At 45.5% G+C, this 25,272-nt stretch overlaps 1 protein-coding gene across 1 annotated transcript in view; it reads left to right on the plus strand.

Moving 5' to 3' along the window:
* ADAM19 (ADAM metallopeptidase domain 19) overlaps positions 1–25,272 on the plus strand; it is an 81,228-nt gene continuing 55,956 nt past the window's right edge. Inside the window, exons 1-4 of the mRNA XM_038771683.1 lie at positions 1–85; positions 2,091–2,342; positions 7,046–7,110; positions 13,409–13,479. Coding sequence (XP_038627611.1) covers positions 1–85; positions 2,091–2,342; positions 7,046–7,110; positions 13,409–13,479 — 473 coding nt within the window. The remainder of the gene's footprint in view (positions 86–2,090; positions 2,343–7,045; positions 7,111–13,408; positions 13,480–25,272) is intronic.

A 25,272-nucleotide genomic window follows, 5' to 3' on the forward strand; every position in this document is an offset into this window, starting at 1 on the left:
ATGCAGTTTAAAGTAAGAGTAAAGGTGGTGAAAATCAGATTGCAGAAGGTCAAGAACTGCATTGGTGAGGAAAAGAAGGCAGTTGGTGAATATGGCTCATTCAAGGCCCTTGGATGAGAATAGCAACAGGCAGATGGGACAGTTAGCTGGAATATGCAGTGGGGTTAAGAGAAGGCTTGTTAAGTAGAGGGGAGAGAAGCACTTTGAAGACAGAGGGGAAGGGACCTGATGAGAGTGAAAAGTTTAAGGTAACAGGAGAGGAGGGTGGGAGCCAGTCTTTTGTGAGCGGGAATAAGGTTTGGCCCAGTTAAAAGGGTTAGGTTTTTTAAGAGTAGTTGGGAAGGAGGAAAATGTGAAAGGTAAATCAGTAGATCATTGAAGTGGCCAATAGGCTTCTGTCATTAGGGAAATTCACTTCTGGTGGCCTTTGTTTTGCCCATGAGTTATTGAGGAAGTTAACCACCTCCCTCTCCCTACCGCTCCTCATACACATATACACTATATATATATATATATATATATATATATATATGCTGCATACACTATATTCCAGAGCCATGCTGGGGGTGGCTGGCAGAGGCTGGCTCTGTTTCCTTTCATTCTCTTTGCCCGCCCTGAGGTGGCTCACAGCCCAAAAATCTGGATGGAGAAGTATGTGCATGTTGCGGGGTTCCCGGGGACGGGGCGCAAGCGAGCTGGTTGGGTCCGGAACAGTGGTTTGGAGGGGCAGGGGAGGGGTTCACCAGACTCCTTGTTCCAGTTTTGCAGAGTCATCAGGTAACTGAGTATTCAGTATTTAACTGTAGGACCATGTCTCACCAACTTTGCACCCATTCTATATTTCCTTTTTCGGTTTCCTCCACCCCATCCCATCCATCCCCATTCCTAGCTATCTCTGTTTAGCTGGCAGAAGCAGATATGAAGGCATGATCCTGCATCTTTTCCCCAAGAGGCACAAGCTCCTCTGGCCTCTCCCATCTTTCCTGGCCCACAGTGGAAAAACAGAGTGGGACAGTGAAAGTGGACTCTCGCAACTCCCTTTTCCCTCAAGATGGGGTCACCTGTGGCCACTGCAATACTAATCCATGCATTCAATTGTATTTGAGTACTTCCTGTGTGCAAAGCAGTGCCCTAAGCACTTGGGACAGTACAATGTAACAATAAACAGATACATTCCCTGCCTGCCACAAGCTTACAGTCTGGAGAAGCAGCGTGGCTCAGTGGAAAGAGTCCGGGTGTGGGGGTCAGAGGTCGTGGGTTCTAATCCCAGCTCCGCCACTTGTCAGCTGTGTGACTTTGGGCAAGTCACTTAACCTCTCTGTGCCTCAGTTGCCTCATCTGTAAAATAGGGATTAAGACTGTGAGCCCCACGTGGGACAACCTCATCACCTTGTATCCCCCCAGCGCTTAGAACAGTGCTTTGCACATAGTAAGCACTTAACAAATGCCATTATTATCATTATTATTCTCTGTGCCTCAGTTACTTCATCTGTAAAATGGGGATTGAGTGTGAGCCCCATGTGGGACAACTTGATTACCTTGTACCCCCCGCCCCGAGCTTAGAAGAGTGCTTTGCACATAGTAAGTGCTTAACAAATGCCATCATCATTATTATTATTCTCTGTGACTGTTACCTCATCTGTAAAATGGGGCTTAAGAATGTGAGCCCCATGTGGGACAACCTGATTACCTTGCACCCCCCGCCCCGAGCTTAGAAGAGTGCTTTGCACACAGTAAGTGCTTAACAAATGCCATCATCATTATTATTATTCTCTGTGACTGTTACCTCATCTGTAAAATGGGGCTTAAGAATGTGAGCCCCATGTGGGACAACCTGATTACCTTGCACCCCCCGCCCCGCGCTTAGAAGAGTGCTTTGCACAGAGTGCTTAACAAATGCCATTATTATTAGAGGGAGGGATGGACGGACGTTAACATTAATAAATCACAGATCTACAGATCAGCGCTGTGGATGTTCTTCTATCACCACACCCTTGGCACAGACTGGATGCTCGGGCCATGACTCAGTCTAGCCTTCATCCTCGCTTTGTGGTGATCAATAGTCGGCTCCAACGTTTCTCAAATCCTAGATCTGATGGAACTGGGCTTTCTCCCCGCCCACCCCGAAGAGGGAGGAGTTTGCATCTCCTCGAGGCCCCGGCAGAGCCCAAGCCGGGGGCAGCTGCGGCGGCTGTTCCGCCGGCGATGGATTTGTGACTGTGAGAGCGGCCGGGAGCCCGGAGGAGCCATGCTGGGGCCGGCTGGCAGAGGCTGGCTCTGTTTCCTTTCTTTCTCCTTGCCGGCCCTGAGGTGGCTCGCAGCCCGACAGTCTGGATGGAGAAGTGAGTATGGGCATGTTGTGCCAGCCAGCCGGGTGGGCCCGAAACAATGGCTTTTCTTTTTAAGGGGTGGAGGGAGAGCCACCTCCCTCCATCCTCGAACCCAGGACATCCCTGCTCAGCTGAGTCAGCCTGGAGGATCGGATTCTTGGCGCTTCTCCTTGCTTTATCTCCCCTGAACCTGGGCAATCAATCAATCAATCGTATTTAGTGAGCGCTTACTGTGTGCAGAGCACCGCTTGGGCAGTCCAAGTTGGCAACATAGAGAGACTGTCCCTACCCAACAGTGGGCTCACAGTCTAATAGACTGTGCAGCCTGGGGGTGGGCAGAGATTGCCTCTCTCTATTGTTGTATTGTCCTTTCCAAGCGCTTAGTGCAGTGTTCCGCACGCACTATTGAATGAATGAAGGGGGAGAAAGGGGAGGGGGCAAGCTGCTGGGAGAGATCCTCAACAAAACCCTCCAGCGTCTCCCGGGGCTGAGCATCTCCCGGCTGGGGGCGGGTGGATTGCTCTCGGGGTCTCATTCATTCACTCAATTGTATTTATTGCCCCTTGTCGGCTGTGTGACTTTGGGCAAGTCACTCACCTTCTCTGGGCCTCAGTGACCTCCTCTGTAAAATGGGGATGAAGACTGTGAGCCCCACGTGGGACAACCTGCTCACCTTGTATCCACCCCAGTGCTTAGAACAGTGCTTTGCACACAGTAAGTGCTTAACAAATGCCATTATTATTTATGGAGCGCTTACTGTGTGCAGAGCACTGTACTAAACGCTTGGGAAGTACAAGTTGGTAATATATAGAGACGGTCCCTACCCAACAACGGACTCACAGTCTAGAAGGTCTCCTCTGGGGCCGTCCACGCCCCCCTATTGCTCCCGGGAGATCCTGCAAGGTTGGAGGAGAGAAAGGAGCGCGGCTGGGCAGGATAAAAAAATCAATCAGGGGTATTTATTGAGCACTTACGATGGGCAGAGCACTATACTAAGCACTTGGGAGAGTACAAGCCTGCGAGTCAGAAGGTCATAGATTCTAATCCCGGATCCATCCCATTCTGCTTCGTGACACTGGGCAAGTCACTTCACTTCTCTGTGCCTCAGTTACCTTATCTGTAAATTGGGGATTTGAGGCCGTGAGCCCCACGTGGGACAGGGACTGTGTCCAACCTGATTCGCCTGAATCCACGTCAGCGCTTAGTACAGTGCCTGGCATGTAGTAAGTGTTTAACAAATACCGTAATTATTATTATTACAGTGCAACGGAATTAGCAGACCCGTTCATACGTAGGAGCAGCATGGTGCAGTGGATAGAGCACGGGCCTAGGAGTTAGAAGGTCATGGGTTCTAATCCCGCCTCCACTACTTATCTGCTGTGTGACCTAGGGCAAGTCACTTCACTTCTCTGGGCCTCAGTTACCTGATCTGTAAAATAGAGGTTGAAACTGTAAGCTCAACATGGTACAGGGACTGTGTCCATCCCGATTTGCTTGTATCCACCCCAGCGCTCAATCAATCAATCAATCAATCATATTTATTGAGCGCTTACTATGTGCAGAGCACTGTACTAAGCGCTTGGGAAGTACAAATTGACATCACATAGAGACAGTCCCTACCCAACAGTGGGCTCACAGTCTAAAAGGGGGAGACAGAGAACAGAACCAAACATACCAACAAAATAAAATAAGTAGGATAGAAATGTACAAGTAAAATAAATAAATGAATAAATAAATAGAGTAATAAATATGTACAACCATATATACATATATACAGGTGCTGTGGGGAAGGGAAGGAGGTAAGACGGGGGGATGGAGAGGGGGACGAGGGGGAGAGGAAAGAAGGGGCTCAGTCTGGGAAGGCCTCCTGGAGGAGGTGAGCTCTCAGCAGGGCCTTGAAGGGAGGAAGAGAGCTAGCTTGGCGGATGGGCAGAGGGAGGGCATTCCAGGCCCGGGGGAGGACGTGGGTCGGGGGTCGATGGCGGGACAGGCGAGAGCGAGGTACAGTGAGGAGATTGGTGGTGGAGGAGCGGAGGGTGCGGGCTGGGCAGTAGAAGGAGAGAAGGGAGGTGAGGTAGGAGGGGGCGAGGTGATGGACAGCCTTGAAGCCCATGGTGAGGAGTTTCTGCCTGATGCGCAGATTGATCGGTAGCCATTGGAGGTTTTTGAGGAGGGGAGTAATATGTCCAGAGCGTTTCTGGACAAAGATAATCCGGGCAGCAGCATGAAGTATGGATTGAAGTGGAGAGAGACACTAGGATGGGAGATCAGAGAGAAGGCTAGTGCAGTAGTCCAGACGGGATAGGATGAGAGCTTGAATTAGCAGGGTAGCGGTTTGGCTCAGGCTCAGAACTGTGCCTGGCACGTAGCGCTGAACAAATATTGTTCATTCATTCATTCAATCGTATTTAGTGAGCGCTTACTGTGTGCAGAGCACTGTACTAAGCGCTTGGGAAGTACAAGTCGGCAACATGTAGAGACGGTCCCCATCCAACAACAGGCTCACAGTCTAGAAGGGGGAGACAGACAATAAAGCATGTGGACAGGTGTCAAAATCGTCAGAACAAATAGAATTAAAGCTATATTATTATTATTATTATTATTATGATTATTATTATTATTAGGAGTTTATACACTAGAGGGGATGCAGTTCTGGGGCTGGGGACTGTGAGGAAGCAGTGAGACGAGTAGACCAGGTCGGGCAACCTGCCTTGTGACCCGGTTCTGGGATTTCTTGGGTGATCAGAGCATCAGGTCTTGATGATGATGATGATGGTATTTGTTACGCGTTTACTATGTGCCAAGCACTGTTCTAAGCGCTGGGGTAGATACAAGGTAATCAGGCTGTCCCACGTGGGGCTCACAGTCTTAATCCCCATTTTACAGATGAGGTAACTGAGGCACAGAGACGTTAAGTTACTTGCCCAAAGTCATACACCTGACGAGTGGCGGAGCCGGGATTAGAACCCACCACCTCTTACTCCCAAGCCCGGGCTCTTTCCACTAAGCCACGTTGCTTCTCTCAGACGCTTCACGCTGCGTCTTGGAGTTAGGAGACCTGGGTTCTAATCCCGGCTCTACTCCTTCATTCATTAATCCATTCAATCGTATTTATTGGGCGCATACTGTGTGCAGAGCACTGTACTAAGCGCTCGGGAAAGTGGGTTACAGCAATAAAGGGAGACAATCCCTGCCCACAATGGGCTCACAGTCTACTTGCCTGCTGTGTGACCTTGGGCAAGTCCCTTAACTTCTCTAGGCCTCGATCACCTCATCTGTAGAAGGGGGATTACATACTTGTTCTCCCTCCTCCTTAGGCTGTGAGCCGCATGTGGGCAGGGACTATGCTGCAGCTGATGGATTGTGTGTGTACCCCAGCGCTTAGCACAATCAGTGCTTGGCACGTAAGCCCTTAGGAAACATCACTATTATTATTATTAGCGACTGCAAACGCGGCCCTTGCCCTCGGGAGTTGGGATTCCGGGGGCCTGGCAGACTGATGAAATAAACGTTCCTCCTTTTGGAGGGTTTTTTTTTTTCCTCCCTGGAATGCCGGGGAAAGGCGGGGTGGGGGGGGAGAGGGTAGTCGTTTGGCAGCGATGATTTGAGGACAGAGTCTCCGCTCCTTCCCTTTCTGGAGGAGTTGGAAGTGTTGAGTGAGGGACCAAGCTGTGATTTCTGGGGGACGAAATGTAAAAGTGATTGGTTGAGATTGACGGCCCGCCGAAGGGGTTATTAGCCTGCATAGTTCCGCGACTAAACTGTGGAAACATTAGTGAGGCTTGTTGGCTCTAGGAAAACAGGGACTCTGGGCTGATAAGCTAAATTAAGCCTCTTGCGATCGCGTCCTGACACTTTATGCGGTTGCCCTTTGCTGTACAAGGAGGATTTCACTGTTCTGCCTCGCCTCTGAGCTGATTTATTTATTATTTATTACTCTATTTATTTATTCTACTTGTACATTTCTATCCTATTTATTTTATTTTGTTGGTATGTTTGGTTCTGTTCTCTGTCTCCCCCTTTTAGACTGTGAGCCCACTGTTGGGTAGGGACTGTCTCTATGTGTTGCCAATTTGTACTTCCCAAGCGCTTAGTACAGTGCTCTGCACATAGTAAGCGCTCAGTAAATACGATTGATTGATTGATTGATTGATCCCTGTAGCAAATGGGTCAGAAGCCTTCGGTTCCCCAGATCGCCCGGGATTTTTAAAACTGGTCCATATAGAGCGGAGGTCTGAGTTCCCCCTGACCTCTTCTCCCTTCCCTCCATCAGTCGGTGGTATGTACATATTTATTACTCTATTTATTTATTTATTTATTTATTTATTTTACTTGTACATTTCTATCCTATTTTATTTTGTTGGTATGTTTGGTTCTGTTCTCTGTCTCCCCCTTTTAGACTGTGAGCCCACTGTTGGGTAGGGACTGTCTCTATGTGATGCCAATTTGTACTTCCCAAGCGCTTAGTACAGTGCTCTGCACATAGTAAGCGCTCAATAAATACGATTGATTGATTGATTGAGCCCCTATTGTGTGCAGAGCACTGTACTAAGCTCCTGGAAAGTACAATACAACAATAGAGACAATCCCTACCCTACCCTGAGCTGACTCACAAGCCATCCCGATAAGCTTGTACCCCAACCCAGCTGTTAACCCTTGCTTAAATCTCTGTTTTCCGGGTGACCTGACTCAGTTTGCATTCTGTGATCAAACAGGCCCCCCACCGCACGAATTGACTGTACCTCGGTGGACAATTCCGGGAAACTCTGTTGGAGATAAGGTAAGGTTCACACACCTCCTCTCTGCCTCCCCTGGGAAGCCGGGAGTGTAGCAAAATGAGTATCCAATGGAATTTTCTTTTCACGGAGGTCTCCGTTTACTGAATAATGGTAATGTTGAAGGAGAGTAAAAGTAAGCAAAGTTAAACCAAGTTTAATAAACAAGAGAATGCTTTTGCTGCCTGCAGCCAGTTTCACATTATCATAATAAGTATGGTATTTGTTATAAGCCCTGGGGTAGATACAAGCTAATCAGATTGGACACAGTCCTTGTCTCACTTGGGGCTCCCAGTCCTAAATCCCCATTTTACAGATGAGGTAACTGAGGCCCAGAGAAGTGAAGTGACTTGCCCATGGTCACACAACCGACAAGTGGTGGAGCTAGGATTAGAACCCAGGTCCTTCTGATTCTCTGGTCCGTGCTGTATCCTGGGCCATGCTGCTTCGTATCCACAGAGTTTAACACTGCACCATTTTACATCATTCAGTCATATTTACTGAGCACTGACCGTGTGCTTAGTGCTTTCCTCTGCTATTTTGTGCCTCTCAAAGCCCAAGTCAGGAAGTATCCCCTACCCCAGTCAAGCCCTCTATTGTGATGCTTCCTTGTTTCCTCCTGGATTCTTTTATTCAGTGCTGATGGTTTAAAGGCTCCTTTCTTGCTTTAAAGTCCAAAGATTCTTCTATGCTACAGGGCTAATATGTTTCTGGCCAGGGGCCCATCATCTGTTCAACATCCCCCAAAGTTTGCATTCCCTTCTTTCCCATTTCCACCTCCTCTTAGATCAGGGCTAAGGAAGGGAAATAAAGAAGAAAGTCTCTTAACTGAAGCTGCAGGGCGAGGTTCTATCCAGGCAGATTAAGTATTGCTACCTGGCATGGAGCGGTCAAGATGATGGGGTAACATTTCCTGAAATAGAAAGGCATTGTTAAATTAGCTCCATGTTCCCCTATAATGAAGGGAGTCTAAGTAGAGAAGTGGTGTGGCCTAGTGGATTGTGTCGGCCTGGGAGTCAGAAGGTCTGTGTTCTAATCCCCAGCTTTGCCACTTGTCTACTGTGTGACCTTGGGCAAGTCACTTAACTTCTCTGTGCCTCAGTTGCCTTATCTGTAATATGGAGATTAAGATCGTGAGCCCTATGTAGGGGACAGGGACTGTGTCCAACCTGATTATCTTGTATTTACTCCGGTGATTAGTACAGTGCCTGGCAAATAGTAAATGCTTAACAAATACCATGAAACAAAAAGTACAAGAGGTTGGGTAAGACAAAGGGGAAAAACCTAGAAGGCACCTTAGCCCAGGGCCATTTTAGACTCTGATAGCCGGGGCAGTGAATCCTAGGGGATCACTTAAGTTTCAAGTTCACTCCCTAGGACACATCTATATCCTATCTCTACATGCATGCTCCCTTCTCCATCGCTGCCAGGGTTTATTTTTAGTAGCAGTGATGACCTTGAGGGATCTCCTGAAAGAGAGAAGGTTTCCTGACGGTTATGGGATGTCCCTGAACGCTTTGCCCACTATAAATGACTAGGACATCAGTTGTTTTTTTATAGATTGTAAGCTCTTCGAAGGCAGAGATCATGTCTACCAACACTGTTGTACTGTACTTTCCCAAACAGTAAGTGTTCTGCATGCAGAAAGCACTCAATATATCATTGATTTATAGGTTTAGACAGTATGACAGACAAGGCAAGTTTCTTTTTAAAATGTCTCCAACAAGAAAGAAAACCTGCAAGGACATTTTTTCTAACAGGCCTGATCAATTATCATATCTTTTTTGCTCTTCCAATTAGCCATATCTCTGAACATATGACATCTCCATGTTATTTGTTTCCTCTCTGGCTCCTGAATCCCTCCACATTTCTCCATTGCCATTTCAAAATATAGCCATGAATAAATTATTCTAAGATGGTGCACCTTGCACAATGTAAATTTTTTTAATGATATTTAAGTGCTTACTATGTGAGAAGCACCATAACTAAGCTCTAGGGTAGATGCAAGCTATTCAGTTTGGACATAGTCCACGTCCCACATAGGACTTGCAGTCTCCCCATTGTACAGATGCAGTAACAGACACAGCGAAGTTAAGTGACTTGCTCAAGGTCACGCAGAAGACAAGTGGTTACTTTTATAACTTTATATTGAAGTTGCTTTAATGGGCATGTTGGTTGGCTGTGCATAGCCAATTGAAATGCAAGTCTGAATGTATAACATGTTGATTTGCTTCATGTAGTTAATCATTCAGTCCACAAACTGGATTTTTTTTTGCCAAAATTATTGGATTGGACTGTCTACATGGAACAAGGTGAGCAAATCCACCCATTAATATGCTCAATCCTCTGTTTCACTTGGACTATGCAGACTCCTTCCTCCACGGCATTTGGGTGTCCTACAATAAAGATAGAGGCAGTGTGGTCTAGAGAGACAGATTGGACTCTTGGAAAGAGCAGTGGCCAGGAAGTAAGGAAATTTGGGTTGTCATCCCAGCTCTATACTGGCCACCTAACATTTTTTTGCCTCAGTTTCCTCTTTTCTAAAACAGGGATAATAATAACTCTGCTTTTCCCTAAATCATAGGCGTGTTGTAAGAATAAGATATGATTGATGTGGAACAGCTTTGGAAAAATAGAATGCTTCACAAAAAACCAAGCACTACATCAGCTGTATACTTTGACCAGACCAATCAAGTACATTTATTGAGTGCTTACTGTGTGCAAATCCTTGCACTAAGCCCCCCAGAGAGTAAAATGATTAGTAAACATCATTCCTGGCCCAGAGATGCTTACAAGGAAGTTGGGGAGGGCAGACACTAAAATTTACAGATAGGAAGAAGGAAAGTGGGTATTTAGTTGAGTATTAGCTCATCTCTATACTGTGAGCTCATTGTGGGCAGGGAATGTCACTGTTCATTGTTGTATTATACTTTCCCAAGTGCTTAGTACAGTGCTTGGCACACAGTAGGTGCTCAATCAATATGACTGAATGAATGAATTAAGGTATTTACCAAAGTGGTTGCAAGTACATTTAGGGAGTGGTTGGATCAGAAGTCCTGGGGTGTGTAGTTGGAGGGATAAGCAGGAAATGGAGAAATTAATCAAGGAAGACCACTTGAAGATGAGATTTCAGTAGGGCTTTGAAGATGGGGAAAGCTGTAGTCTGGAGGAGTTCAAAGGGGAGGGAGATCCAGGCAGGAGGAAAGGCATTAGAATGGTGAGTGATGGAAGACTCAAGAGCATGATGCCATAAGCTGGTTTAGTTTGAGAGGAATGAAGAATATAAGTTGGAAGCTATTGGAAGAATCCCCATCCCATTCCATCCTGTTGGAAACCAGGTCAGTGCCAGAGAACCTGGAGACTCTGAGAGAATCTCTGAGACAGTTTGTTACACGGAAGTCATCATCTCATTATCATCTCTGGGAATTATTGAGCACCTACTGTGGGCAATGATGAAACCAGATGTTCAGCTTCCCTGTTCTTGTCAGACTCACAGTCTGCAGAAGTGGCACTGAATGTTTCCCAAGTCTGACTTAATTTTCCGGCCTGCTCAGGAGAGCCGGTGATCCAAGTACTAACTGATTGATTCTTTCAAATTCCCCACTGAATAGAGTTCAGAATAAAGCAGGAAAAGTAACCCAGTAATGTGGTATTTGGGGAGGACCACCTCATGGCTGCAGACCAAACTTGGGTAGAGTGATATTTCCTTCTTCCTCGTCACATTCGCAGATGGAGCACTGGATAAGCGCAGAATGAGTTCTGCTCAGTTTGGGCTCAAGAGGTTAAGCCTTGTGTACTTCTGAGCACAAGGGCAAAAAGACTTTTTGAGTTTTTTCCTTCTTCTATAATATCCCCTGGGTGGAGGGGAGAATGGCCCAGTAGTCAAACAGCTTGTGTCGCTTCTAGGAAAGAAGTTTAGCCACGAGCAAAACTTTTCTCTCTCAGTGCAACCGTGCAGTGGAGTGGGGCAGGAGCTCTAGGTGAGATAATGACTGGATCAAAGATATGGGAAGTTCTGAACACCCAGCTTTGGTTTAGCTGGCCCACACTCCACCAGGACACAGAGGAGCACGTGTCTTCCCATGCTTCTCCCTTGGAGGCACACATTCAGAGTATCCTTATGCACCATTAGCCAAGCCAGTCCACTCCCTAGTAGTAGTAGTTGTAGCAATAGCATTAAGTGCTTACTTTGTGCACAGCACGGTGCTAATCACTGGGAAAGAACAGAGGTGAGAATTACAGAGAATTCCTGACCTGCAAAGGGCTAACAATCTAAGGATATATGGCGGCAGAAGATACTGGCAACAGACTCATAAGAAGGGGTGAAACAAAATATTAAACATAAAGATGAGGACAGTTACACAAAATAAAAACAATCCGCAGAGGGTTGTGTCTAGAGGAGAAGAATTTCAGGCTCTCTGTGGTTCAGAGTCCAAAGTACGTCTGTAACACAGTGACCGCTACAGACAGCTGCCGCAGCCTTCCTGAGGTATTGTGGAGGCCTCTGCACCACTTTCCTCTTTCCTCCCAGAGCGGTGCAAGACAGGATAGGATTGAGGCTTCCGGGAAGACCCCAAGAGTGTGCTGTGGATATTTTCTCTCTCCCGCTGGAGTTGTGCAGAGAACCAGGCCCAGCAGAGGATTCAAAATGGTGGACAAGATATTATGAAAATACCAACTGCTTTAGAAAAGCAAAACATATGCTATGAATCCTGCATACTCAAATTCCCTTTGTGAGATAGATACGACATTACCAAACAATTTTTAAATCAGCAGTGGAGGTATTCCTCCACCCACAGAAGATGGCAGATATCTAAGGCTGAGGGAACAGCCTACCACCCTAGAATAAGGAGCCTCTCTAAGATAAGGGACCAGCTTTGTTGTTTATCAGAATTAGGCCAAAGCCAGTAACAACTGGCCCCCTCCCTGTCCTTGTGAAATACTCTTCTGAGAGATTAGCTAATAGAGTAGATGAGGCAAGGGAGAGCAATATCAATTTCTCAAGAGCTCTTAGTGAGAACTTTGAGATCTCAGCATTTCCCCCACCCGCATTTGCTCAATGTTTTGCCCAGATGTCCACAGCTTCACTAACTTCACAGAAATGAGGTGTGTGTGTGAATGTTTTTATATATAAATGCAGAGTACATATTGCTAGCACTCAATCTGGCTTCACTTCAGAAGATCAATTAATGGTATTTATTGAGTGCTTACTATGGGCAGAGCACTGTACTAGGACTTGGGAGAGTAGAATAGAACAGAATCAGCAGTCACATTCCCTGCATATAATGAGGTTAAAGTCTAGATGGGGGACAGACATTTGCATGCATAAATAAGTAATTTATAATATATAATTTAATGATTTGTGCATAAGTGCTGTGGGGTTGGGGTGGGCTGAATATCAAATGTCCAAAGGTCACAGATCCAAGTGCATAGAAGATGCAGAAGGGGAAACAAGCCAGGGAAAAGAGGGCTTAAAGAAGATGTCAGAAAAATGGGGTTTGAGAAGGGAATTAAATCAGGGCAGTTGTTACGGGATCTCATAGAACCATTAATGCAATACCACCATCTGCCCAGTCTCCCAAGCTGGCAACTTCAGTATTATTCTTGACTCTTTTCTATCAACCTGCATATTCACTGTCATGAAATTCTGGTGATTTTCTAATCCATAACTCCCCTTCCTCTTCATCCAAACTATTACCATGCTGGTCCAAATATTTGTCATCTTCACCACTGCATCTACCTCCTTGCTGACCTCCCTGAGTCCAGCCTCTTCCTCTCCAGTTCGTATTCACTCTGTGCTTCACTCTCATTTCTCTCACCAACAACCTCTTGCTCACACCCTCCCTGCTTCCTGGAATTCCCTCCCTCCCCCTTCATATCCAACAAACCATCTACCATCTTCGAAGCCCTACTAAAATCATCTCCTCCAGGAGGCCTTCCCTACCTCACCTCACCTCCCTACCCTATTTAACTCCATACTGCATTTTGCATTTCACCTCCTAAGTAATTCAGTATCTCCTCCTATTCCTCTCCCACAGAACTTATGTATATATCCTTAAACTCCATTTCTTTCCCCAACCTGTAATTTATTTTGGTGTCTGTCTCTACCACTAGATTGGAGGGTCCTGAAGGGCAGGAATTGTGTTTACTGACTCTTGTACCCTTGCCAGTGCTTAGTGTGGTGCTTTGTATTGAGTAGATGCCCAGTAAATACTACCTACTGATAATAGTATGAGTTTCCATGATTGTCAGCTCATCTCCTGCCCTCTCAGAACTGACTTTTTTTTTCTCTGCTGTTTTCAGTATTCGCTCAAAGCTGAACTCAGGGTGACAGCTGAGGGAAAAGACCTCATCTTGGATTTGGAGAAGAATGAGTAAGTGAGCCTGTCCATTTTGGGAGAGCTGAACAAAGAACTTGTGCCTCTCAGGACTAAATGAAAGAAACAGGTGCCATGCTTGGGAGCATTCTTTATACTCGGATCATAAAGCAGGCTCCCCCTGGGAATTGGATTTGAACCACATTCTGGGTTTCTAGAACCTTTCTACTTGATGCGTGTTGACTGAACTGCTCGGGGGCTCATTGTGCTGTAGGATGGGGATTTAGCCCTATCCTTTCCAGGGGCCACTCCAAGTCAGATACAGTTACACTGGGCTTGCTGTGCAGCAGCTGCCTCACTGCACACATCCAAACCCCAGCACAGCATTCTGCAGGAAGTAAAGCAGATTAGGGAAGAAAACAGAGCATATTTAGGTCAGCAAGACGTGTGCTGAGGTTGGGGCCGGGTTCTCTTTGTTCTGTCTCGGCTCTTTTTCCAAACAGATGGCTTAGGATCCATTCAGAGGAGTGTAGTCAGCAGTCTGCAGGCCACATCTGGCTCTTGCTCATCTGTTTATCAGTAGGCTATTGATCTTGGGTGGCAGCTCGCTGAGAAGTATTAGATAATTTCCAACCAAGGATTAGTCTGTTGGTCCATGCTACCATATCTGTGAACAAAAAAGCACCATCTCCCTGTTTGGTAAGTGTATTGTATGAACATCTTTGATCAGCCTAAACGTGGAGGCGGTTTCATCCACAGCAGTGTTCTGAAGTACTATAGTCCAGCTCTACCGTTGGAATTAGCCTTTATTGCGACATATAAACAGAGCAGATAAGGTTGCATCCCTTGGAGAGCTCCCTGCTCCCTGCTTGGCAGTATCTTAAACCAGCTGAAAGCAGATGACTAATCATATCAGTCTCTTCCAAGAGGTGTTCTTTGAAAGGGTAGGTTAATAGCTTTGCTATTTCCATCATATTATTATTTTTCAAAAGAACCCAGTAGGAAGAGAGACCTCTAGAAACTTGTCAAAATTTGTGGGCCTCTCTTTTACGGTTGGAGAGAGGTGTCTGGATTGAGGTGGGAGAAAACAGTTGTGGCTTGCTAGACATAGCATCTGTGTGTATGCATACACACATACTAGAGGGTGGTCTTGGTTATTCAATTATTTCAGGAGGATGGGTATTTGTCCTAAAATATCCAGATCACTTAGGGTTGAGTGTAATTTTAGCATTGATTATCCAAACAATTTATTCATGAAGTGGCCCATAAGAAGTTAACCAGTTTTGGGGCCGGATGATCATCTTCCTCCCTTCCCCTCCATAGACCCCAGAACTAATCAGTCTTTTAGGGCTCCACTATGGGATTCGCAAGGTAATTATGTCACATAACAGGGCACATATGATGTCATTTCATCATGCTTTATATGATGTCAGAGTCCATCAGAGATGCTTTGGCCAGCTCCTGTCCCCACCCTGAGGCAGCATGGCCTAGTGGATAGAACACGGGCCCTGGAGTCAGAAGGTCATGGGTTCTAATCCTGGCTTCACCACTTATCTGCTGTGTGACCTTGGACAAGCCACTTAACTTCTCTGTGCCTCACTTCTCTCATCTGTAAAAAGTGGGGATTAAGACTGTGAGCCCTATGTGGGACAGGGACGGTGTCCAACCCAATTATCTTGTATCTACCCCAATGCTTGGAACAGTGCCTGGCATATAGTAAGCACTTAACAAATACCATAATCATTATTATTCCCCTGCCCTATGGGGCACAGTAGGCCACAGATCCAGCGAGGAGCCTCCCCGGTTCCCATGGTGGCTCCCCCATGTAACTCTCCTAGCTCTGAACACCTCTTTATGGGCCTCAGAGTGTGGGAGAATTGGTGTCCAGGTAGAACCTGTAGGTATCCCGGGGCTGCTGATATTCTTCTCGATCCAGGGCCCCAAAATGAAGCTCTTGGCACTTCAGGAGGCCCTCACTGGATACTGCCCTGTCTGTATGGCTGAGCACTATTTCTTGCTGCTGCATGGTGTTTAGTGGATAAAGCATGGAATTCAAAAGGCCATGGACTCTAATTCCATCTCTACCATTTGTCTGCTGTGTGACCATGAGCAAGTCACTTCGCTTCTCTGTGCCTCAGTTACCTCATCTGTAAAATGGGGATTAAGACTGAATCCTATGTGGAACAGGGACTGTTCCAACTTGATTTGCTTGTATCCACCCCAGCACTTAGTAAAACGCCTGGCACATAGTAAGCACTTAACAAATACCATAATAATAATAATAATAATAATGGCATTTATTAAGCGCTTACTATGTGCAAAGCACTGTTCTAAGTGCTGGGGAGGTTACAAGGTGATCAGGTTGTCCCACTGGAGGCTCACAGTCTCAATCCCCATTTTACAGATGAGAGAACTGAGGCAGAGAGAAGTTGTGAGTTGCCCAAAATCACACAGCTGACAAGTGGTGGAGCCGGGATTCGAACCCATGACCTCTGACTCCAAAGCCCGTGCTCTTTCCACTGAGCCACGCTGCCTCTCATGCTATTATTCTCATCTTATCTTATTCTCATCTTATTATTATTATCTCTCTTTCGTCCTCCCATGCATGAAGTGGCCTTGGCACTGGCTTTCTGTGCCATATCTGGGGAAGTATCAGATGAAATAACTCCTACTCCCATTAAGAAATGTTATTTGGCCACAGGTACACGGAGAGAGAGAGAAAGAAAATGAGAGAAAATGTGATAGGCAGAAGTAGGGGCCCCCACAGCCATCCATGATACCGAGCAGCTTCCAAGTAGGACCAGGCTCCTCTTTCATTCATTCATTCAATCGTATTTATTGAGCGCTTACTGTGTGCACAGCACTGTACTAAGCGCTTGGGAAGTACAAGCTGGCAACATATAGAGACGGTCCCTACCCAACAACGAGCTCACAGTCTAGAAGGGGGAGACACACAACAAAACAAAACATATTAACAAAATAAAATAAATAGAATAGTAAATATGTACAAGTAAAATAAGAGTAATAAATCTGCACAAACATACAGGTGCTGTGGGGAGGGGAAGGAGGTAGGGTGGGGGGATGGGGAGGGGAGAGGAATGAGGGGGCTCAGTCTGGGAAGGCCTCCTGGAGGAGGTGAGCTCTCAGTAGAGCTTTGAAGGGAGGAAGAGAGCTAGCTTGGCGGATGTGCGGAGGGAGGGCATTCCAGGCCAGGGGGAGGATGTGGGCCAGGGGTCGACAGCGGGACAGGCGAGAACGAGGCACAGTGAGGAGGTTAGCGGCAGAGGAGCGGAGGGTGCGGGCTGGGTTGTAGAAGGAAAGAAGGGAGGTGAGGTAGGAGGGAGCGAGGTGATGGACAGCCTTGAAGCCCAGGGTGAGGAGTTTTTGCCTGATGTGTAGGTTGACTGGTAGCCACTGGAGATTTTTGTGGAGGGGAGTAACATGCCCAGAGCGTTTCTGCACAAAGATGATCCGGGCAGCAATGCAAGCTGTCAATCACTTCATTTCTGCCATGACATGAGTTAGCACTGTCAATCATTTTATTTCTTTCATCTTTACTATCATTTTGGTTACTTTTTAAAGCCAACAGAGCCAAAGTGTCGTATGCAATGTCAGTAACAAAAAATTCATCTCTCAGATGTGTTCTAAATAGTCTTTGATTAAAAGAGATTCCTTTTAAAGCAAGAACCAGGGTGACTTCTCACCCCAAGCATATTGTAAATAATTTCTTCCCTCTAAATGAGCCAAATTCATGTTTACATTATCATATGGGAGACTGATACAAGCAGATTTACTACCACATCCTGAATAGCATATTAGTTATGTCTACTGCCTTGTTTGAAGTTTGCCCAAGTCATCATAAATGTTGTCTTATTTAGGGCTGTCTTTATGTTACAGACAATGAGCTGTCATGTGTGTAAGTGTGGATAAAAAGACCAGCATATACTTGACAGTTCTTCCCACTCTGCACATGTAGAGTTCATGGTTGTGATGCAAGGCAGATGGCTGTTTTCTAGAACCCCTCCCACTTGTGAGAGGCAGTGATTTTCTCATTTAGGAAGCCTAAATACCCAGGAAATAGGGTGACTGATGCTTTGGCATGTGAACTACCAATATTAGCCCTCCTTCCTGTGTAGGAGTTAAGATTGGGTTGGAGTTGGATGGAGGGGAATAGGAAATTCTACTGTCAATAGAGAATGTGCTTGAGTTTCATTTTCAGTAGATGAGTTTGTGGAGCCATCCATGGTCTGTCTCTTATTGCCCATGTGGCCAAAAGCCCTCTGGGTAGCCTGACTGACCTGTGTTCTTGGCTGCAGCCTTGGTTTGGTTAGAATATCACCGGGTTATCTACACACTGTGAGGCCGAGTGACATTCACGTAGGGCATATAAAGCTGTGAGGCTGAGTGACATTCATGTAGGGCATATAAAGCTTTGCAGGTTCAGTTACGTCCCAAACCCAGTGGAATTCAGCATCTAAAAACTTATGTGATTTAAAGCACCCATCATCTGGAGAGTTGGAAAAAGAACTGGAGAAACAGCATGGCCATGTGGAAATAATAATAATTGTCCTACTTGTTAAGTGCTCCAGCCTCACCCCTGCAGTGCACTCCCACTCCCACCTGCAGCTCCATTGGCCTCTGGGAAGTCACTCAGACAGCACCTGCCTGGCATGGGCTGGACCGGCCTCGTTTTTAGGATTTTGCTCAACTGGAAGGATGTGGGACGGGAAGTGGGGGGTACCCCAAATCTGCCATGTATCTATGACCTTGGTCAAGTTACTTCACTTCTCTGTGCCTCAGTTACCTCAACCCTATTCCCTCCTTCTTAGACTGTGAGCCTCATCCGGGACAGGGACTGTGTACAACTTGATTAACTTGTGTCTACCCCAGTGCTTAGAACAATGCTTGGCACCTAGTAAGCGCTTAACAAGTACTGGCAATCAACCATCAATCAATCCTTCATCCAATGCCTTCCTGCCCACTGGGGCTGAGCCAATGTCTCCCTCCCTAGCTCTCCTTTCCCTCTGGATCCCTTTTCCCCCTCCTCCCCTTTCAAAAGTGGAGGATTTCTTGATAAAAGACTGAGCTGCCACCACTTTAGACAGTAATTGTATGTCTCCTGACCTTACCCCAGAGGGAACCCCTCTTGGGAGAGTCTAAGGAGTAGCCGGTATGGAAACTTAGTAAAATGGCTGCTGTATATGCACAGTGTCAGAAGGGATGGAGCAGAATTGGGGCTCACATGAAGTTCCTGTCACCCCACCTCCCATCCCCTCACTTCTTCCGATCCTATACCAGCCTTTGAAGCCCAGCAGTAATCTGGCCCTGCTCTCATGCCACAGAGATTGTATCATTCTAAAACATCTTCTTTCCCTGAAAAGCTCTGCCCTTAGTCAGCGGGGTTCTGCTGGAGCATTTAAAGATATGCTGCTCAATCCCTGAGGGACACGTGAAGGTTTTTTATCCATGGCTGACAGAGCTGAACATGGCTTCCTCTGTGGAGCTTCTCAGAATTAAACTTGCTGGTGGTGTCCTAGAGTTGGTAGTTTTAGGAAATCTCTACAGAAATGAAAATAGCAGAGAGAGCACTATGACATCACCGGGTTTTCCTTGGGAATTTCTTCCTGCTATTTTGAACTGAACTTGGCTTTTAGGCTTAAACATGTTATTGAATGGAACTCACAGTGCAGATAATTTCCTATTGTACTTACTTCCCAAATTGCTTTCATTCATAGGGCAGTCATATACAGACCCCGTTAGAGCACTCTAAGGAGATGTGAGTTTCTGACTTGAAATTAGTTTAGTCACAGTTTTGAACAATAACATTGCACAATAAACACAGGAGATGCTTAATCACTTTCAGTTCACAAATCACTGCTCACGCAATTGTCTCTCCTCTTCACATTCACTTCCTTTCTGCTCTGGTGTGATATCTTTGTTTTTTAAGTTTGTCCCTCTGGTGCTTTGTTTTTGGTTGATTTGATTGAGAGAATGGCATTCTGCCTACAAGTCTCCTCCTTAAGGCTGTTGTTGGTCTTGGGCTCAGGAAGCATCCACTCTGCTTCTGTTTCCCACTGCTCCATTGACTCATTTGGTCTTGCCTTTCCTTAACAAGTCTAATTAAATGGGTTTATAATGATACAGAACTGTAAGCAACAAACTTTTTAATGGAATCTGCACATAGGCTTAATGGAATCCACACATGGAGATGTGTGAACAATAAGGAGGGTGGATAAATAGTATCCACAGACTTAAAAACATGAGAAATATGGGGAGAAAACTAAAACACTGGGATTGTTTTAAGACTACGAACCAAAGCACCTGAGGTGGAATGAGTTCTAGACTGTGAGCCTGTTGTTGGGTAGGGACTGTCTCTATATGTTGCTGACTTGTACTTCCCAAGCGCTTAGTACAGTGCTCTGCACACAGTAAGTGCTCAATAAATACGATTGAATGAATGAGTGAGTGGACACAGTTGGTCAAAGGAAAGGAGAGACTTAGAAAGCAGGAAGAGGCAAAGGAATTAGTGTGGTTTATTGGAAAGAGCCCAGTCCTGGGAGTCAGAGGATGTGGGTTCTAATTCTGCCTCTGCCACTTTTTGCTGTATGACCTTGGGCAAATCACTTCAATTTTCTGTGCCTTAGTTGCCTCATTTGCAAAATGGAGATTCAATACCTATTCTCCCTCTACTTAGACTGTGAGCCCCGCGTGGGACCTGACTCTCTTATATCTACCCCAGCGTTTACTACAGTGCTTGGCACACAGTGAGCACTTAACAAATACCCCACTTATTAAAAATGCAGACAACTGAATAGGAAATTGGATTGCAAACTCCACCTTGCCTGGCTTGGCAAACGGGACTGGCCAAAGTACTTAATAATAATAATGATGGCATTTATTAAATGCTTACTATGTGCAAAGCACTATTCTAAGCACTGGGGAGGTTACAAGGTGATCAGGTTGTCCCACGGGGAGCTCACAGTCTTAATCCCCATTTTACAGATGAGGTAACTGAGACACAGAGAAGTTAAGTGACTTGCCCAAAGTCACACAGCTGACAATTGGCTGAGCTGGGATTTGAACCCATGACCTCTGACTCCAAAGCCCATGCTCTTTCCACTGAGCCACGCTGCTTCTCTGCAGATGAAGTCACTGAGGCTTAGAGAAGTTAAGTGACTTGCCGAATGTCATGCAGCAGACATGTATCGGAGACAGGATTCGAACCCATGACCCCTGACTCCAATGCCCATGCTCTTTCCACTGAGCCACACTGCTTCTAACACTTGTTGATATGTTGTAAGCAAGAGCTTGGATTAGCTCTCAGGTTAATTTTTTTTCACCCTTCTAGTTCAAGGTGGCAGAGTTGATTTTTGTACTTTAGAACAAGAACATAGACACCAACTAGTGATGTCATTGGCGGAGGAACAACTTCCTCACGGACCTCGGGGCAGAATTCTGGAGCTGGGCTCCCTCCCTCCCTCCATCAGAAAATGGGAGAGCAAGAGAGGAGTAGGTGGAGTATAATGCCTCAAGTATCCTGGGTAGACCCTGAGGCCTGGGAATTGCCCCCAGGAAGGATGCTCCAAGCTGCTCTCAGTGAAGATGCTGCAAGCCCAACCCCAAAGTCTTTGTGCTTTTTGGAGCTGCGCTAGAAACACTCTACACTTGGTTCTTTAGTCCCAAAATCCTCTGATTGCCAAGACAGCTGCCTCAGTAGCCCCAGTGGAAGTTCCACTCCCGCCCTTCTTACTCATCCTCTTCTTATTTACAGCTTGCTTGTTCCCTCCTTTCAATCCTGGAAGGGAGATGATGTCTCCCAACCAGTGCCACGTAATTAGATTTGAGTTCCATTTAGTTCTGGGAAAACACAACTTCCTGGATCAAAGGAAAGCTTTAAAATGTTTAGTTAGAAGACTTCCACTGCTCTCTGGATTGGAAACCACTCTTAGAGAATTGCACTTGGTGACTGCATTGAAATGCATCAGAAGCATAAGGATTAAATTTACATTGAAATATACATGATCTCAAAGTCAAAGGCTGAAGCTCCTTTTACTGAGTGTGTTGGGCATATCCAAGTTATTTGCAAAATGTTTTCTTAAAGTCAAAATGCTATTGGCTTCCTCTGCCTTACAGCTAAGACTGTGTAACCCTGGGGAATCAAAGTCTTTGTACAATAATATAAATGACTTGGCGAAGAAATATTTGAGGATTGGAACTTCCCTTATGTATATCTAACTACTCCATTTCAGTAGAGCCAATTAAGCCTCAGAATTGCTTTGGGAGACTTGTGAGCTAAATTTTCACTCTGGGGAAACAGGGCTGGGAGAGTTGCAAAGTCAAGTTTATCTCTCGAGTTGACGTGGTGATGTCAGGCTCAGGGGATGAGTTAGAGGCAGGGCTGTTAGTGCATCAGCACATTGCAGCCCACTTAGTGTGATCATCCCTTAGTTACTGAGTGCTTGCTTACTTGGGGAACCACTGTGAAATGGGAAGCCAAAAATTCATACCTGAAAAGTACATTTGTTAGGTGGAGACAAGTTAGTAGCTTTGGGAGAACTCTTCAGCTTTGTGGGCAGGATCTGTACAATGTAAAATAACATCAGTATTAATTCAAGTCATTTGGAAATGAGTTGAATGTTTCTAGACATCCAAACTAGGTAAGCCCAGCCTGGTGATGTTTTGGGAGTGAAAAATACTTTGGTAGAAGTATAGACTACATTTTGGTTAAGCATGGGCATCTATGTGCAAATTTTTAAGATTACTGAAACCTAAAAATATGCTTTGGTTTGAAACAGATATTTTGAGCCAAAAAGTCTGCCTGAAATATTCAGATTGTTCAGCCCTGTTTGTTTTGTGACTAATCTGTATCTAGAACTTCAGTGTGAAACTATCCTCAGGGAGCCCTCTTGCCTCTTTCTTGGTTGTAACCATTGTTTTAATCAAACATTTCAGCTCTAAGGATGGAAGACCATCTTTTCTATCCGGGAAGGGCAAATCCTGATGGAGATTAACATGAGGACCTCCAATTAGCTAGACTGTCTTTAAAGAACACCACCAATTAATGGAACCACCTCAAAGGGCACCATCCAACAGCTGGGGTATCTTTCTGGGAACAGACATATTTGAAGTCTAAATCTTAGATGAGGTTGATGTTTTTTTCCCCCATTAACTCTTGACTAACTAGAAACAGTAGTGAGTTCAAGTGAAGAATCATCAGAAAAAAGTAACAGAGTAAGACCGAAAGAGGAGGGCCTATTTCAATCAAGACTGTACACTGACCTGAGCATGGGTAAGATTTGGTGATTCTGCAGGACTGCAGTTAAGGTCAAGGGAGTCGTCTTCCCATCAGGAAACCTGAAATAGCCCTTGGAAAAACCAGATTTCCACACTTCTCCACTAGAGCTGGCTTTCCTTTAAATGAGAAAAGTCTTAGAACCCTTGTTGTCATCTTGGCACTAAAACTCTAGGTAACACCTAGGACCGATTTTCTGAATAGGACACCTACCAGGTTAAATCCATGGTCCTTTCCTTTAATATTGTTTCTCCTTCAGCGATGGGGATTGAAAGACTTTTTTTTTCCTTTTAGGGAATAAAAGTAGATACAATGGGCAGGGAATGTATCTACCAACTCTGTCATATTGTACTCTCCCAAGCGCTTAGTACAGTGATGATGGTATTTAAGTGCTTGTGTGCCAGGTGCTTTACTAAGCACTGAGGTGGATGCAAGCAAATTGAGTTGGACATAGTCCCTGTTCCATCTGGGGCTCACAGACTCAATCCCTATTTTACAGATGAGGTAACTGAGCCACAGAGAAGTGAAGTGGCTTGCCCATGGTGACAGAGCAGACAAGTGGCAGAGCTGGGATTAGACACTATGCCCTTCTGATTCCCAGGCCTGTGCTGTATCCACTACGCCATGCTGCTTGTGTATCACCCACGTAGACTGGCAAGAGGGAGGGTGGACTTCCATCTAATTGTTGAGTGAATAGTACAGTGCTAGGGCTCACAGTCTTAATCCCCATTTTACAGTTGAGGTAACAGAGGCACGGAGAAGTGAGGTGACTTGCCCAAGGTCACAAAGCAGGTTCCCATTGAGGATAAGAACCCTGGACCTCCAACTCCCAGGCTAGTGCTCTTTCCACTAGGCCACGCTGCTTCAGGCCTGACCAATAAATCATGGTCAGAACTGAAATATTAATGAATAACAACCAGCCACAATGTAATTCCCAATATTGTTGCTCGTCGGAAAAGGGTACATTGAATCAGTCCAAAGGAAGGAAAATATTTTACCTTATTTCTGCTCCAATCTATTTTACAGGGATGTTGGGTGAATAAATGGTATAATCAATCACACTCTTTGGAAAGTAGCTGTCTAACTCTATCTTCTTGCTCAACAATAGATTCTGTGGGCTTTCACCGTGAGCCAAAGAACAGAAAGGACACATGGGAAATGATAGACATTGCCTTTGTAAGCTCTTTGAGGGCTGGGACTGTGTCTCTTTAGCAAAAATTCCTAAATAGACAACTTAGTGTTGCATGCTATCAGAGTTCAAAACATACTAATTCATTGACTAAGGGATCTTTTAAAAATGAACACTTAAATGCATGATTAAATCCATCTAATAGATGGCAGATTTAAGTATCCTCTGAAAGAGTAAGAACATGCCGTAGTGGAAATAGCATGAGCATGGGAGTCAGAGGACCTGGGTTCTAATCCCAACTTTGCCACTTTATATGTTGTGTGACCATGGGCAAGTCATTTAACTTCTCTGCCTCAGTTCCCTCAACTGTAAAATGGGGGTTCAATACCTGATCTCCCTCCTGCTTAGATTGTAAACTCCGATTACAATGTATCTTCCCCAGTGCTTGGCACATAGAGCTTAACAAATACAATTATGAAGAGGTGTGTCCATCTCTGGGGGAAGCAGAGATGGAAGGAGCACCCTGCTAACCTGACTCCTCTTCTCTTGAAGGCATATACCTCTTAAAACCAGGCCTCATGGCCCAGCATTTTGGGGTCATGTCACTGGTTCCATTTCAAAACTCTGTGTCTAGAGTTTTTGTTATAATTCTGCACAAAAGTCCAAAAGAGAGTTAGGCTGAGGTTGTTGACAGGGATTTTTTTTTTTTTTGCATTAAGATTGTGTCCTTTTGCTCTGGGTTTCTTCCCGATAGCTGCATCCTGAAGTGGTTTGGTGCCTCTCCATTATCATTCAATGGTATTTATTGAGCCCCTTCTGTGTGCAAAGCACCATACTAAGCACTTGGGAGAGTTCAATAGAATAGAGTTGGTAGACCCAATCCCTGCCCTTAAGGAGCTTACAGTCTAATGGATTAGTAGTATATTACACTCACGTCTGGAGACTCTAGAGACCCTGTTTGGGGGCAGCAGGATGGGGCCAGGAAAAGTGAAGATCTTATTTTTTTTTTTAATGTCTCCCCCCCACCCCAAGACTGTAAGCTTTTGTGGGCAGGAAACGTTCTGTTATATTGGACTCTCTCAAGTACAGTGCTCTCTGCACACAGTAAGTGCTCAATAAATGCCATTGATTGACTGATAACAAGGTAGGCTCCATGAGTGGTATTGTGGCTGCAAAAGTGTTGTCTTCTCTGCAGTACAGTGTTCCACATGCAGTAGGCATAAGTAAATAAAGGTAGGAACTGCCTGATTGACAGAGCAATAAATAATAATAAACTGTGGTACTTGTTAAGCATTTACTATGTGCCAAACACTGTTCTAAGTGCTGGGGTAGGTACAGTTAATCAGGTTGTGCATCCTAATAGACTGGTCCTGTGGTGTCTGGGTCTCCTTTCCTCTCTCTTTTCCTCTCTCTCCCTCTCGCTCTCCAC

This window comes from Tachyglossus aculeatus, chromosome X1 (assembly GCF_015852505.1).
Source record: "Tachyglossus aculeatus isolate mTacAcu1 chromosome X1, mTacAcu1.pri, whole genome shotgun sequence".
Taxonomy (NCBI): domain Eukaryota; kingdom Metazoa; phylum Chordata; class Mammalia; order Monotremata; family Tachyglossidae; genus Tachyglossus; species Tachyglossus aculeatus.